This window comes from Mauremys mutica, chromosome 5, assembly GCF_020497125.1.
Source record: "Mauremys mutica isolate MM-2020 ecotype Southern chromosome 5, ASM2049712v1, whole genome shotgun sequence".
Lineage (NCBI taxonomy): Eukaryota > Metazoa > Chordata > Testudines > Geoemydidae > Mauremys > Mauremys mutica.
The window spans coordinates 94328636-94346082 of record NC_059076.1 but is presented as its reverse complement, the minus strand read 5'-3'; the positions used below and the strand labels follow the sequence as shown (position 1 = coordinate 94346082).

General features: G+C 40.3%; 1 protein-coding gene across 2 annotated transcripts in view; it reads left to right on the top strand.

The window, feature by feature from the left end:
• CWH43 (cell wall biogenesis 43 C-terminal homolog) overlaps positions 1-17447 on the top strand; it is a 74308-nt gene that overhangs the window by 24172 nt on the left and 32689 nt on the right. For both annotated transcript variants that reach the window (XM_045018892.1, XM_045018891.1), the window contains exons 3-9: positions 3842-3962; positions 4154-4308; positions 5398-5599; positions 6662-6750; positions 9448-9702; positions 13449-13574; positions 16803-16882. In XM_045018892.1, coding sequence (XP_044874827.1) covers positions 3842-3962; positions 4154-4308; positions 5398-5599; positions 6662-6750; positions 9448-9702; positions 13449-13574; positions 16803-16882 — 1028 coding nt within the window. The remainder of the gene's footprint in view (positions 1-3841; positions 3963-4153; positions 4309-5397; positions 5600-6661; positions 6751-9447; positions 9703-13448; positions 13575-16802; positions 16883-17447) is intronic.

The window sequence follows — 17447 nt, the reverse complement described above, 5'->3', positions numbered from 1 at the left end:
TTCATAAAAATAATATTTTGATCAAAAACTTTTTTGTTTTTGGATTTTTTTTTAAATGAAAAGCCAGCGTTTTCTTTGGATCCTTTCCCCCCACCCCGCTTTGTTTTTTCAACCAGCTCTACCTCTCTCTTCATTTCCAGACCCACCTGACTCATACCTTGGGTATGCTATTTTTTAAAAAAAAAACTATATAATTTGAGTCCATTTTTATCTATGTATATACACAACACACAGTGTACACCTTCTCATATATTTACATTTAGTAGTCCAGATAATAGTAATGTTAAAGGAAGGGTAAAATTATTCAGGAGTAATTAATACTGCTTATACCAGAGAAGAGATTTTTTTCATGTGGAAATTCTGGATCATAACCATAGTCATGCAGTTTTAGTAGTGGTATTAGACTAGGAGAATCTAGAACAATGCTTCCTTTCTACATCTTTGCATTGGTCAATATTTATCTCCTTCATTCAATAAATCTTAATAGTCAAATCTACAGAAATCCATAACTGTTTGATTTGTATAATATCAGAAGTCTCATTTTGCTATACTGCAAATAGTTGGGATGGGGGTAGGGAACATATTTATCAAATCCAACTTTTTTTCTTTCTTTAAGACATGGTTTATAGGTTCGATATTCCTGTCAGATAAACAGTTTTTCCTCCCTCATTTCAACAATCCACTCATGTTTAAAGGTGGCTTAAAAACATTATGGTAAATTAACAAAGACGCATTGTCCAATGCAGGCAGACATATGTAACATTTTGAAAGCTCTCTAAGAAATTATTTACTTCACTCTACATATAGAGTAGATTGGAAAAATAATTAAAATCCTAAGATTGTGGTGGTTCAGTAGGTGATGTATGAGCATTAGCAGGGAGCATTATGCAGTGTGCTATGGAAGTTTGCCAGATGTGTAGGACTATACTATTCCATTATGTGTTTCCTTAGTGTTCCCAAAGAATTGGGCTAGCTAGAATGTGTTTCAGAGTCAGAATCTGTATTATGGTATCCATACATCTATCTAAATCTGTATTGCTTTTCATGGACAAGAGGAACTGTAGTGAGGCGGATGGGCCTCCCTCCTCCGAGGTGAGTGAGGGAGTGTTACACGCCCCTTGGAGGGCGGAGCCTAAGCCTCCCCTGGGTGGGGACCTCCGGCGTCCAGGCGTTGTCTGGCTCCTCCGGGTAAACAGCAGCAGGCACTCCAGGCCAGTCGTTGTCCGCGTCTGCGGCGTGGACCGAGCTAGGTGGGGGATCTGCCTCGAGCTGCTCCAGAACCAGCGGGACGTCCTTCTCCTCTGCAGGTTTCCCCCAGAATGGGCTACGGGTCTGGTCTTTTATACTTCCGGCCCCGCCCCTCTCCTTCCGGCGAGGGGGGCGGGGAGGCTTAGGCTCCGCCCTCCAAGGGGCATGTAACACGTTCTCACTCACCCCGGAGGAGGGAGGCCCGTCAGCCTCACTACAGGAACTAATTAATTCTCCCAGATAAAACCGACCCCTCCATAGCTGGTGTGGAAGCCTGCTCTGTTGAGCAATTTTTGCCAATTAGCACAAGCTTTCACTGTAATGGAAGACATCTGTAGAGCCATTAGAGGAAGTTGGGAAAGGTAAATTCTTCTAGATGGAGAGGAACTGAGGCAGGGTTAAAGGCTGGAGGAGGTAATCCTGGAGTAGGGATGGTTCCAGGGGACTCTTGGCCTACTGGGGAGGAAATGAATAGGGTTTGCCTGCTGGGAAAGAGGAGTGGGCTGATCCCAGAGGAGGTGATTCAATATGTCAGCCTTGTCAGAGGGAATACTCAGTTTTGTTTCATAGGAAAGCTGTCCTGTGAAGAAGCTTCCTGACCTTGGAGAGCTGTTAGAAGGATAGGGAGAGATTAAGTTGCCTTTCTGTGAGAAAGGGGAAGAGCAGACCAAGAATGGATTTAGGTGAGTCTAGGGAGGATTTGCCTGGGAGGATAGTTATAATAGGGAGAAGGAACAAACCAGCCTCCTATGAATAAATATGCTAGGTGCAGCCAGCCTTGGTGTTCGAAGGAGCTTGACGGTCAAAAGGGCTTCAGTGTCGGCAAACCGGTCTCACAAAATAAATGACTGAATTGCTTGGAAATGTGTGCAGCCCTAACTGGGTGAAACCCTGTGTCCAGCTCAGCTATGGAGTAACCCCTTTCAGATAAAGCCCTAAATGTACAATTTTAGAGTTTACTTAGCTCAAGATTTAGTTCTTTTTAGTATGTGTCGCTTATGGAACAGCTGGCAGAACAGATAAGCACCAGATCAAATTGGCAAACCAGTGTGATAAAATCCATGTCTTCGAATGAAGGCTATTAGTCTGTTAATGAAGAGCTGACTAAACGAAAAATGTTATTTTCTGTACTGAAGTTTCAAACAAAGCTATCCTTGCTATTTAGATAATAACTAAGTCTCTTGGTAGCAATTTATCATTTGGCCCTGTGACAGGCTGTAATAATGGGATTGTCACGGCCAGTTTGGGGTTGGTATAGCTCAATACTGCAGATGCCTCTTCCTTTATTATTTGCATGAGGAAAGATGTAAATCGTAAATTTTACATCCTTTCAAGTGTAATAATATATCGGCCTTTTTAAAAACATGTATTTTAGGGGCATCTTTATTTCAGTTGCAGTACAGCATGAATTATATAAAGGGACATAATACAGTAGAAGAATTTCCTGGTTCCTCTAAATGTGTGAAAGCTGTCTTTTTATGTATACCAGTGTCATGTCCCTACTGCCATATACTCTTGTGCAATGTACTGTCAGTCTCTGATGTATCTTCATATTATGGAATTATGGTGAATTGGCTTTCCTGGCTCTCTTGTGACTGCTCTTTCTGATTCCATTCCTCCAACTCCACTTCTTAAATCAAGTTCACAATCTGATTGCACCAACATTTTTTTCCATCTTGTAACTATGGTGAATAAGGAAATGTTTGGCATCTAGTTAACTTTTCTGTGCATGCTTACACTTGAGTAATTTTTGAGCTTCATAATCCAAATGTTCAGGAATAGTTGCATGAGTCAGCAGTGTGCCCTTGTTGTCAAGAAGGCCAACGGCATATTGGGCTGTATTAGGAGTAGCATTTCCAGCAGATTGAGGGAAGTGATTATTCCCCTCTATTCGGCACTGGTGAGGCCACATTTGGAGTATTGCGTCCAGTTTTGGTCCCCCCACTACAGAAGGAATGTGGACAAATTGGAGAGCATCCAGTGGAGAGCAATGAAAATGATTAGGGGGCTGGGGCACATGACTTACGAGGAGAGGCTAAGGGAACTGTGATTATTTAGTCTGCAGAAGACAAGAGTGAGGGGGGATTTGATATCAGCCTTCAACTACCTGAAGCGGGGTTCCAAAGAGGATAGAGCTAGGCTGTTCTCAGTGGTGGCAGATGACAGAATAAGAAGCAATGGTCTCAAGTTGCAGTGGGGGAGGTCTAGGTTGGATATTAGGAAATACTATTTCACTAGGATGGTAGTGAAGCATTGGAATGGGTTACCTAGGGAGGTGGTGGAATCTCCATCCTTAGAGGTTTTTAAGGCCTGGCTTGACAAAGCCCTGACTGAGATGATTTGGTTGGTGTTGGTCCTGCGTTGAGCAGGGTATTGGACTAGATGACCTCCTGAGGTCTTTTCCAACCCTAATATTCTATGATTCTATGAAACAAATATACTTATTTTCTATCAACGTGCATTTCTGCTGGTGATTTAAAAGTGTATTGTGCACATGTATATGTGCAGTTGAACAAATGCATAAGAAATCATTATTACTTTATCTCTCTTGAAAATACAGCCCTTTAAAATCAGTGTGTGTGTTCGTTTGCAGGAAGTGTAGCTTCATACCAAGCTCCAAATGCTACACTCCGAATACTGATCTTGGCTCCAGGTGTTTGTTCCTCTCTCGTGGTTCAAACAGTAACATGGTGGTCAGGAAACAATTTACAAAGGTATTGTCCATATTTATAAAAATTGCATGACTGTAAATGGTTTCTCTTTATTCATAAATTCATGAACTAAATATCAGTTGAAAAATGCTTAAAATCGAATGTAGCATTGTGCAATAACTAAGGCCTGACAGTTACTATAACACTTGTTACAAAATGCACCAGGTACTCAAGAATTGATTCTGTATTTACAGGTACAACAGGATCTGGGGATTCATACTAGGGAAGATTCTTCTACTGGTGCTCCGAATCTGGTATACTTCACTAAACCCAATCTGGAGCTGTCAGACTGCCAACACCATCATATTGATGTTGGGTTTCATAGCAGCTGTGGAGCGAATTTACGCAGGTAAACATATTACAGTAAAAAAACAACAAAAAAACTTCTGACAATATCCAAGGCTTAATGCCGCACATAGACAAACGTTAATGTCTTTTGTAAAATCAGCTACTGTGCCTTAATGCATCAATACATTTGTATACTTTATAAGGTTCTTTTACCTGGTTTCAGATGGCAGAATTAATCCCTCAATAAAGAGTGGTTTTTTTTCATTTAAATGGGCTGTAGTACATGGATGCTGCTAGCGATGCCCATTGCTAATATTAATAATGCAGCAGTACACCTATTGTGTGTCCCCTGAAGTGTGCCTGTTTGATTGGTTAGAGCTGTGCCTAAATGGAGTGGCAGTGGATTGTCTCAGACAGTGCTAAGCTTCAACCCAAAGACTGAACTACTGTTTGATAGGGTACTAGTCTGGGAGTGAGGAGACTTAGGTTCTATTCCCAACTCTCCTGTTGATTTGCTGTATGACTCAGGCATGTCACTTAGCTAGCCTCTGTTTTCCCATCTGTAAATTGGAGATAATGCTTATATTTGAAAGGTGCTTTTATATCTATGGAGGAAAAGTACTATATAAGCACTAAGTAGTATTGTACTCTATTAGATGTGGTCTTTCCAAATCAGGGCTGAGGCATGTTGGCAAGGCAGAGTGGGGAGGCTAGTGCGGTCACTGCTTATGCTGTGTCTGTTTAGTGGCTTAGTCCCAGGAATGGCTGACAGCTATGGGAAGTGAGTCTGGCACCTTTCATAACAACTAAATCTACTTAGAAAAACTTTTAAAAGAAAAAAAGTTGTTAATATGTGCCATGTTATCCACATAAACTACCTCCCTATAGTAGATAGTTGCACTTCCCAAAGCTTCCTATGCATGGCAGATTTGCCACACATTGTTGGCCTCTTCTCTGTGCTTCCTATTTGGTGTCCTGCCACTTGCCTTTTAACCAGCCACATATCATGTTGTGAACAGATTTTTGTGCCTAAGCTGGTAAACTTTCAGGACTGTTTTGTGATCCCAACTGTTTCTTCTTAATAAACCCCGCTAAAAAGATTTAACTTCTTTGCACACATGTAAAGTGCATGTTCATGTCACTATTCTAGGCACAGATAGTTTGAAGCAAGAAGCAAACAAGACTGGTGATGCAGCAAAAGAAACCATTCCTAGATCTAACTGGCTTTTGTCAGGAGCGGCTTTTGGCAGTCTGATGTTCCTCACATTATGGATTTTTGGAGAGGTCTCACTCGTTTCTAGGTGGGCTGTGAGTGGACATCCATACCCTGGGCCAGATCCTAATCCATATGGGTGAGAAGTGTTTGGTTTTTTTCATTCTTTGTAAAGTAGTAACTAAAGCACCAATCCTGCAATGAGATGCATGTGGGTGCAGGGTTATTCCCACACAGAGCTCATTTCAGGATTGCAGCCCATATCTATTAACTGGAGGCGGTAATAAGAGAAGGAACAATGTCCTTCTCCATTATTCTTGTTCTCAGATATGAATTGCCTAGATGTGACCCTTACTGGTCTGGTTTGAACCCCAAAGCGTGTCACTAGCACAATTAGGCTCTGATCCTTGACTGGGTCATCTGGGTTCTACTGGAATATAATTTGGTATTTCAGCTATACATCTGATTTATGACACTAAAATATTTTAAAATTAAGACACATCATTCAATGACTTATTAATGCAAAAGACTTTGCTATAAGGTACAGTAAATTAACCCAGTTCTGCTCTTTGTGATTTAAAATGGGAACAGGATCAGGCACAATATAAGTAAACTCAAGAAGCAAATTTATAAGCTAACATGAAATTGGATCACTTTAGAAATACAGATGCAATAAAGTTTGCTCATCAGAGTTCCAAAATCGAGAAGAAAACTGTATTAGTTATCTTGTTAGTTAATTAGTCAACTCAGTGGGGTAGTGGTTTTAGTGTCTCTGATAGCTTGTGGCTTAGTGTGCAAAAGGGTCACACTATATGGTCCATTTGTAGAAACTATGAAAATATTTCTCCTCAGCCTGGATTTCTCCCCTACCCCCTCTCTTCTTTTCTTTTTTGTACCTGATCTTGCAGCGATGTGTTAATGATGCTGCTGAACCTGCTTCACATGTATTTCTGTGATTAAAAACCCCTGCGATACTCTAAACTGAATACTTTTGGTTTCACTGCAGGATGAAATGGAAAGCGAGCTGTGTACAGGGTAAAGATGTGTGTGTGCTCAAATAAAAATTCTCTAATAGCAAAAGAGTCATTAAATATTATTGGTAACTTTTTTCTGCACAAATGTTGTCTGTTTAATCTGAAAGTCCCTCTTTCAGTGTTATGTATTGCAAGATTATAGTGATGTGTATTTTTTTTTTTAACAGAGGTGCAGTTCTGTTGGGACTGGCCCATGGAGTGATGCTTTCCTTTTTGTCTTTGTCTTCTATCACCAGTTTTGTTTGGTGTCTTACAGGTATGAGCAAATCTGGTGTGGACATGCTGCATTGCTTTATTTCCAATACTTCACCTAAATCCCTCCCTTTTTGTTTGTGCCCTCATGCCTAAAAAAGCATCTTATTTTTCTTCCTTTCATGAGTAGATGCTAAAGAAAATAGTTTGATTAACAAGTGGCATTGGTTTTCTATGTGCTGCCTATCTGATCCCGCCTTTCCTCTGTACCAAATGTATCACTTTTATTGTACCTGTACTTTGTAGGCCAGTGGATAAGAATCATGAGCCAGAGCTCCACCCTAGTGTAAATTACTCCTTCTGTAATTTACAGCTGCTGGGGATCTGGAGCCCTTGAGTGCAGTCTGTTCACCTTTCATAATATGTGTGCACTGTGGGGCTGAGCCTGCAAACACTTATACAGAGTGTAGTAGTACTGCAAAGTCAGTGGGGCTACAGCTGGGAGTGAATGTTGAAGGTGTCCCCTCACAGGTTACCAACCACTGGGCAGTACAATAAATGCAAACATTTACTGTTTAATCAGAAATTCACTTTGGGGCAAATCCAGCTCCTGCTTCCATGGCTGCAGAGATTGTGTCTCTGATTCTGCCAGCATACAATGAATCACTGGATGCTGGGAAGGCACCAGTGGCAAATGGATGGTAGGGAGGGGCTGTTGGCTCTAGACCAGGGGTGGGCAAACTATGGCCTGGGGACTGCATCCAGCCCTCCAGACATTTTAATCCAGCCGTTGAGCTCCCGCAGGGGAGCAGGGTGGGGCTTGCCACTCTGGGCAGCTCCCGGAAGCAGCAGCATGTCCCCCCTATGGCTCCTACACGTAGGGGCAGCCAGGGGACTCCGCACGCTTCCCCCGCCCCAAGCGCTGCCCCCACAGCTCCCAGTGGCCGGGATCCATGGCCAATGGGAGCTGCAGGGGCGGCACTTGCAGACAGGGCAGCGTGCAGAGTCACTTGGCCGTGCAGGAGCCAGAGCGGGGACATGCTGCTGCTTCTGGGAGTTGCGTGAGGTAAGTGCCGCCTAGAGCCTGCAGCCCTGACCTCCTCCTGCACCCCAACCCCTTGCCCCAGCCCTGATCCCCCTCCCACCCTCTGAACCCCTTGGTCCCATCTTGGAGCACCCTCACACACCCTGAACTCCTCATTTCTGGCCCCACCTCAAAGCCTGCACCCCAACCCCCAATTTCGTGAGCATTCATGGCCCTCCATACAATTTTCCCACCCAGATGTGGCCCTCGGGCCAAAAAGTTTGCCCATACCTGATCTAGACTCATGCAATCCAGTGACTAGCATCTCCTGCAAACAGGCAACAAATGACATTCCAGAAACCTGTGGGAGACCCTGGAAGGGCTGCACTGCTCTTTGGCTGCCTGCTCACTCAGGACAGGCATATGAAGCCCATTCAGCCTTTCTGGAGGCCTTGAGAATTTCATCCATAATGAATGTAAAATGGTGTCGAAAAATGATCTCTACTTCATTGATCTCTGTATAACTCTCCCTAGATGTATTTAGAGAGAAGACAAGACCATGTTGCCAACCCCGAATGCTTAAAACTAATGTCTCCCCTACCCTTTAAGGAGATTTTAAGAAATAATAAAAAGAATCCAAGGTTTAATTTGCCTTCTGTTTTTTAAGCTGCATGGTGCTGTAGGATCACATTTTCAAGTTGTTTTCCACAACCACAGGGGCTAGAAACTTACTTTTATTTTTAATGGAAGCTGAGATTCTTCCTTAATCACTTATCTCCAAGAGCTGGGACTTTTAAGTAAAATACCAAATGTCATGAATGTCACAACAAAATCTTGAGATGGCAATGCTGCAAATAGAAGTTGTCCTAATAAATTCTATTGTGTTGATGACATTGGTATGGTAAAACAAACACATTCTGGCTCTATTATTAATATCATTTTATTTGTGTTGTACCTCCATAACTTGTTCTAATCAAACATTGATTGGCTCTTGAATTATATCATGCATTTGCACTGTTAGAAACGTTAGTAATCCAGATTATCATAGAAAAAAGTTACAAACTTTTACTAATATTCATTATCACAAAACAACAGTTGTTTGGGTAGAAAAATATTTACCACCACAAAAATATTTTTAAAATAATATTTTACTTTTATAAACATATTCCCTGTTATCAATATTGTGTTTCAGGCCAAATCCCACTGCAATCAGTGGGAGTGTGGTAAGGCAAGTGCACTGCAGTCTGTGAAAGGTTAACAGGTTCCTGGCTGTCACATGGCTACTCAAGTGGTGTATAAAAGCAAGGAGAAGCCCAGTGGAGGGAGAGAGAAGAGGAAGGGTGCATCCTCTCCCCACCTAATACATCCTGCACTGCCCTTATGTGTTATCACAAGGAGTTTTTCTGCAAGAGAAACTATATGGCTTTAGCTCTTGATATTTTCTAGATCCTCTTACCCAGCTGAGTGAACAGTTTTTAAGCAAATGAACTCAGAGTGTCTTTCATTGACTGGCTGTAAGGAAAAGCCATCCCTAATAATACTATACGGAGTGCCCATTCTCACTCCAACCACACTTATATTTTCCATTAAGTACTGTACAGTATATTTCTGGCTGCTATACATTTTTTTTCTAAGCCTTTTAGAAAACTGAATTTTTCAAAGCAAGCGTGAACATGAGGAGGAAAATAAAGTGTAACTGATCATGACTCACAGACACCTTTTTGTGTCCCTTCACAGGCATGGCATCTGCAGCTGGTCTCCTTTACTTAAAGACCTGGGGTGCAGCTATAGCAGGCAACATTCTTGCTGTCTTTACCATGTGTATGTGGCCTCGACTGACTGGACGTTTTGTTAGCTGTCTGCATCCTGGAAAAGCCATGAGTACAGCCATGTTTGTCTATGTCCTAGAGATATTCTTTTGTGTGTGGTGCACAGCTTATAAATTTGTACCAGGAGGAATTTATGCTAGAGAGAGCTCCCACCTTCTTTTAGGTATGTCTGTGATCCTGAATTAAGACAACTAAGAAAATATACTTTTTTTTAGCCTCAAGCAGTCATTTAAAGCAATAAATGTCCTCCCCATGCACATCTCCCATTGACTTGAATGTGGTGGGAGTTATTCATGTGGAAAGACAGCCAGATAAGAAAAATAATTAAAAATTACAAATCGACTAGCTTCTGTTTTGTTTAAAATTAGTTTAAAATATGGGCAGAAAATAAAATATTCAACTTGGGGAAAATGTAAAATGGAGTGGAAATATTCAATGGGAAAGAGAGATCTAGAAATATTGTAAAAGAGATCTAGAGGTGATAGCTGCCAGTAAATATGACTTGAGTTTGCATAGCAGCAAAAAAGGCCAGAACAATGTAGGCCTGGGTTCATAGGAATGTGATCTCATAAAGCAGGGAGGTAAGTCTGTCTTAATGGCTCTTGTGAAAATTACATCAGGCCAACCTCATCTTTGCTGTAACTCCTCACCAACTCAGATCTGTGTCAGAAAGATACAGACCAACAGGCAGTACATTGTAGAAGAAGAACAAATGGTATGAGCATATGGAGGGACTAGCTTAAGAGTGAAATTCTAAATGCTAAATTTGTATCTTTTTAGAAAGTGACTTTTATGTTATGGTGAGAAGGGGGATACAATCTGGTGAAGTGAATGGTATGAACGGGTAAAAATTTCTAAAGCATTATTTAGCACCTATGGTAGACAAACAAAGCCATGTTTAAAAATGCTAGCTGGTTACTTATGGCTAACCATGGCCAGGTAAATGGTATTCAAATGTAATTGATTATATTATATTTTGACTGGGGAGTGGGGAATATATTCTTTATATACTTTACTTGATTCATGATTGTCCGGACAGTTTTAGGGTGCAGATGTGCCTTTGTTATCACTCTCCATCTTTTTAAATTCTCAGGCTGAATGTATGCTATTTCAAATACTATAGGAATAATTTTCAGCTTTTTATATATATGCGGGGTTTTTTTTTAGCTTTCTTTGCTCTTGGAATATGCTGGAGATCAGGAGATCCAGACTTCACAATTCATTTAAATTTTATTTTAAAAAGGTGTGTGTGAAGAAAGTGCTTATCAGAGAAGTGTCAAATACTTTCAGAAATAATGCTTTTACAGAGCACAAATGGTTATATAATCAGTCTCTATGACACTCCCTTGGAAATACACATTTGTGATTCAGAGGGCGTGGCCATTGGGTGATAATATAGAGGGGGCCCCAGTTTACAGTGCCTTCAGTTGGCAACATCAAAATTATGAGCTGGATCTGTGGCAGTCAGTGGAGCTGACTACATCAGTTTACATTAGCTGAGGATCTGGCCCTCTGATTCTTCAGACGAAGATCTAGGGAAGTTATGGTTTCTGGATATTTAGCACCACTCTTTTGCTTATAAAACTTTTTTCGTCTTATATCAAGAGACTGTTTACTACTGTATTTCCTCCCTAGCAGCATGGCTTTCCGCAAACGTCTTGTTTCTTCTGGTTTCTTCCAGGTGTCAATGCTATTTCCTGCTCTCTCCCCCTGTCCAATATCCTGCCTTTTTCTCACTGCAACTTGGGTAGGGAACTGCCATGTGGGAAATAATGAAAGTAAGATTATTATGTTCATTACTGTGGTTCTTCAAACTGATGAAACTGACCAAAGGCCTGATCCAAGGCCTACCAAAGTCACTCACTCTTTCCATTGACTTTAATGGACTTTGGATCAGTCCCCAACTGAGAGGGTGGTAGTGTGCCCTCTCATTCATTGAGCAGAAAACTAGCACTGTGGTTTGCAACATTTATAACATTAGTAATGTTCAAGAACAGCGAGGAAGTTGATGGACTGTTTTACTTAAAGCAACAACTCTGCTATTTAACAGAAATGAAACGTCAATTCTTGAGCTAGTTAACTACAGCACAAACATCTTAAGGATGCATGTTCCCTTTAGTGCACATTCTTGTATCCGACAGAGCCCTATGCTGTATGCTTTATGCATCCAAGTTTCCATTGCAGCCAGTGGGATTCTTTGATGTATAAGGAATGCAGGATAATGCCTATAATGTTAATCTAAATTACATATATTGAGAAGAAAATATGCTCCTCAAATTGTATTGCAATAGTAAGCAGTTTGAAGCTTCATCTTGGCTTTTTAAATATGTCAATATGTAGTTGTCTGTTCTTAAAAAGCGCAACTCCCACTGTTGGCTGTCAAGAAGAACACAAATACATTGTTTGCCACATTCAACTAGCCTCTAAAGTTGGCTGTTATAGATCACTTACACAAGGTTAGAGGACATAGCTGAAAAGGCTGTCAGTTCCTATATAAACAGTGTCTTGATGAGCGAGCAGTTGATTTGTAACTCGTTCTGGATTCTAAATATCCATTATTATTTTCCAGCAGGTTATTTTAAGGTAAATCAAATTTTAAGGTATAAGCTGTTGTCCAGATGAATTCTAGTAAATTTTAAAAGGATTGGGCTGAAGTGTATTGCTCAGCAGAACCATCCAGTGTCATTTATCCAGTGTGTATTAAAACATAAAATCTAAGGCCCTGATCTTGCATTTGGACATGGTACCCTGCAGTGCTCCGTTGAAATGATTGGGACTCTGCAGAAGGTGTTAGTGGAACTTGATGCAGACTCAGGGTGTAATTTTGTTTTATTAAAAAATCTCCTTAAAAAGAGCATTTTGGTAATATTGCTGATCTCCCAATCAGCATATGTATGGAGTAAGATAAAATCAAACTTATACCAGTGTTTTGGTAGCAAAATGGACCTGATAAAATATGTTAAAGTAGGAACAAATAGCACCCAAGAAGGCTAAAGTTGTCTCAGCATTTCCATTTTAAATAACGAGCCAGATCCTTGGGACTGGCCTTTTAGCACCCAGATGCAGTTTAGACTTGGGGGCTGCAAAGCTAGCTGTAAATTAACTTCCTGGTCCCTGGGCATTTGTCTGGTCTTAAGGAACAAACTAGAGCCGCTATCAGTTGTGCAGGCTCCAGCAGCTCCCAAGGGATGCAGAGGAACTGTCAGAACCCAAGGGATGTCTGCAGAGAGTAGTGTAGAATTGTCTCTGGGATTTCTCTATGTAAAGTGATCTTTTGCGGGCTACTGCCAGAGCAGCACAAAGCAGGCTTAAAAGGGATGAGGCTCTGCCCCATTGTCTCTTTCCCAGGAGTTCTATACATTGGTCTTTCCATTTGTTCTAGGCATGTTAAATCTTATCTTAACAGGAATTTGTTAAAATTAGAGAATATCATTCTGGCTCTCCATATTTTTTTGTTTAGAATAGGGTACCGTGAGGTTTTAAATAATTTGTTGGGATACTCTTATTTTGAAATCTTTACAATTTGTGGCAAATTTAATTTTGATAAGCAATGAAGGTGTGTGCTCAGTCACTGATGGTTATTGTATACAATACATGTCTACAAGTATTTAAATCAAATGCAAAATTATGTCCAAAGTGTTACATACCTCAGTGAGTATCATGACATTGATAAGCGGGGCCATCCCAGCCAATATAACTTGTGTGCATCTATTGTATTACTATAGTTTGCAAATATAGATAAATGTAATTCCATCTGGGTAAGTAACTGTTGCAGTGGAAGCGAAAGCTTTGACTGTCCATAAACTTTGCATATGTAAATCCTCGGCTATAAGGTTGTATTATCACAGTCTCATTGCATTTAATAAGTAAAAGGTACATGAAAAACTAATAATGTTATGTTTGTTACAGGAGTTGTCATGTTGTTTGTTGGGCTAGATGAACTTATTGGCTCCAGGAAGAACCTTAATTGTATATTTCAAGTTAAAAGTAGCCATAAGCCACTATTCAAACAAAGTGAAAAATATATCAAACTATGTAAGTATAATTTTGCTTCCTTTCTTAAACTAAGTACCTCTAATTTAATCGTACTGTTGAATTGGGAATATGATTTCAGTAAGAGAAAAGTAAAGCAGTGCAGGATTTTCCTCAGTCAGTTTTTAGAGATGTTTGTTCTGATACAGGGCCAGATCTTCAACTGGTGTAGTTCCAGAGCAATGCAATGGACATTAGCAGAGGATCTGGTCCACTATTTACAGTATTTTTCTTATCCATTTGCAGGAGAAGTCATAGGTGCTGGAATTAGGGGTGCAGGAGGTGCTGCTGCATCCCCTGGCTTGAAGTGGTTTCCATCTATAGCGTTTACAGTTTGGTTCAATGGCTCTTGGCACCCCCACTATACAAATTGTTCCAGCACCCCTGGGAGAAGTAGTCTTAGCTCTCAAAGTGGTATCAACAAAGCATGTGTGTCCTTATTCCCATGGTAGTGACAGTTTTAAAACTGGTCTGAAAACTAAAACAAAATGAGAACATAAAGCTGTTCCCATTGATCTAACAGTGTTTATTTTTTAATTAACTGAATATTGAAATCATAACTGCTGTTGGCACTTTAAATCTTGCTCAGGTTTCATGCAGCTATAAAATCTACCGTCTGAATTTGATACTGGTAAAAGGTGCTAATCTGATAGAATTTAAAAGCAAATAAAACAAAACAAAAAAACAGACCAACTCAAAGATGATCACTTTTACTGCCAGTATCTTTTTACTGAAGATTCCAAACTTGAAAAATGACCTACCAAAATAGCTTTTTTTGTGTAAATAAAGTGAATTATTGGTTGGCACACACATGTCCTAAGAGGCATAGAAAAATGTGGAACACTACTATATTGCAAATAGCATTAATGACATACTATAAGGTTTTAACAATTTTATTAGCGAGTATGCTAATGAAAATGATGGAGTGTGATTTTCCACTGATACCGAGTGGAAGTTTTAGGCACAGAGCACAGATCAAGGAGAGACTATGGTCCTAAATTATTAAAGTTGCTTTCTTTGCTGCCTTTGTAAAGAAGCCAATAACTAAACATTTGATACCAAGTAGGAAAATATATAACTGCACAAGCCTAAAATGTATGGAAGACAAAAATAAAAATGCCAAGGACATTAACCCTGGGCCGGGAGAAACACTTTCAGAGTCACAGGGTCCAAGTCTCTGGTCTGTCAAGTTGCCTATGTCAGCTGCACCCCTCAGCCCCAGCACAAGGAGGAGAAAGAGGCATGTAAAGCTTGGGGGAAAAGGGGGTAAGTGGTAGACCAGAGTTTCACTATGCCTCATTTGCTGTAGCTTACACAGTATTGCTAACCCCAAATGTTAAAAAAAAAAAAAAAGTTAAGAGTTGGACCTCAGAAAAATAATCAACCTTTCATAAAAAAAGAGTTGGATTGTTTTTATTTATTTTGGCCTTCTGGTTTCTAAACCTTTAGGATGCATTTGGGTCACATTTTGAAAGCTTTTTTTCTGCAAGCGTGAGAGATTAAAAACTTGCTTTCATATTTTTTTAAATGAAGGCTGAAATTCTCACAAAATGACATGGTTCTATGAGCTGGGGTTTTAAGTAAAAATAAGACCAAATATCATGAAACTTGCAATAAAATTGTGAGTTGACCACGCTGTTCACCTCAGTGGCACAACTGGACATAGGAGCCTCACTGCTGTAACTTCTGTTGGTTGAGGATCAATGAGCTGCAGCCAGCTCCCTGTGGCTGCCATTCTCTGCTACAACTGAGCACATCTGAGATGTAGTGGAGAATTGGGATCACGTAGTCCAATAATAGCTTTTTAGTTACATAGAGAATTAGAGAGAGAAGTTGTCTTAGAGGTTAGGGCATTAGGTCAGGCTGTAGAAGGCCTGTGTTCAAGTCCCTGCTTTGCCATCGCTACGTGCATGACCTTGGGCAAATCCCTTAGCCTCTCTGTGCCTCACTTCCCCATCTGTAAAACAGAGATGATGGTACTTCCCTACGCCTCATGGGTGTTGTGAATATTATTAAAGATGGTGAAATGCTCAGAAACTGTGGTAGTGGGGCCATATAAGTACCTAGGGTGTAGTAAAATATATTTATGGTCAAGGTGAGAAGTTTTAACACCCCCAAAACAAAGCCATTAGCCTTGTTATAACTTCAGAAGAGTGAAACAGTAAAATACCCTGTCTCCTGGCTTCACTGCATAGCCTTGTCCTATCAAGCTGATATTATAACTTATTGCCACACTGACCTCTGGCTTTACTTCCCCAGCATTCCCAGGCTTTACTGCTCTTTGGTCAGTTTCTCCCTCAAACACCTTTGTGCTTTATAAGGCATGTAAATATGTGTCTTTTTTTCTCTGCCATTATTCATGGTAAAGTTTGCCTAAATGTGCAGTAAAGTTGTTTTACAAGAGTTTGATATTAATGTAAAATTAATTATACGTCAATTTATCACTGTTTAAGGATTTGATGAATGAATTGACTAGAGTTAACTGAGTTTTTTGGTAGGCATAATGTGCCTTTGTATATGTGAAATGATCACAAAGTGATTTAATCACTGAGTTATGAAGTGCCAAACCCTGAGAGTCCTTAGCTGTCCACTGCTGTGATTTGGCAGACTTCAGAAGCAACAGAGAAGCTATGATTTACGTTCTATAAGGTTTTAGTGCTTCTTCAAGAATCTGCCAATTTGTACATTTAGAAAAGTGCTTCTATGGAGATTTGGTAGGGACTGCATCTTTCTGAGGTCTGGGAGTTTTTAAAGTAAACTATAGCTATTTGCTTGGCAAGATAATATTAACAAATTAATATTTCCATACTCCAAAAGGATTTCTGGTACAGAGCCAGGAAAAAACAGAGCATTTTCTTTTTGCCTTTATGAATTTCTGTAACAGATTCTTCAGTAGAGATAATTTCAGCTATACAAAGGAAAGTGCTATATGAAGCCTGCTGTTTCTGCTTTGTTTTGGAGGACATGAATGCAAGGCAGATAGATTTTTCTTTTTAAAATATCCACATGTATGCTGATGGGCAGATACTTTCTAAGTACTTACACTTCCTGTGTTATTGTTGAAATATGTGGAGATTTAACTATAACCGGACAGTATCTCCCATTCCGTGAATATTAATCCCAAGGAAGAGAATATATCCTTCCATGTTTAACTGAGACCATGAAATTAACTCTGCTCTCTTTCCCTTTTTCTCTTTCACAACTAATTTCCTGTGTTTTTTCTGTTTCAAGTCTTATGGCTGTTTGTTGGTGTGGGTTTGCTAGGATTAGGACGGCGATATAAAGCTTATGAGAAGAAATTAGGCCAAGGGGTGAGTAATATGTTGGTTTTTTTAAACAAAGAAATATATTTTCAAGCACACTGTAACATCTGCAAATGATCCCTTAGAAATCTTTCCAGCAATACACAGCAACTACAAGTCACTCAGTATATGTATGGAACAGAGGAAAATGGTCTTGTGGTTGAGTCACTGGACTGGGTCTTGGGAGCTCTGGTCTCAGTTCCTGACTTTGTAGCAGACTTCTTTTATGACATTGGGTAAATCACTTAGGGCTTGTCTACACTACTGCACTGGGTCGATCTAAGATATGCAACTTCAGCTATATGAATAGTGTAGTTGAAGTCGACGTACTTAGATCTACTTATGGTGTCTTCACTGCAGTAAGTCGACAGCTGATGCTCTCCCATCGACTCCGCTTGTGCTCCTTGTTCTGATGGAGTACTAGAGTTGACGGAAGAGCCCTCAGCGGTCGATTTATTGCATCTATACTAGACGCGATAAATCGACCCCCGCTGGATCGATCACTGCCCGCCGATCCGGCGGGCAGTGTGGACAAGCCCTCAATCTCTGTGCCTTACTTCCCATCTGTTTTTTA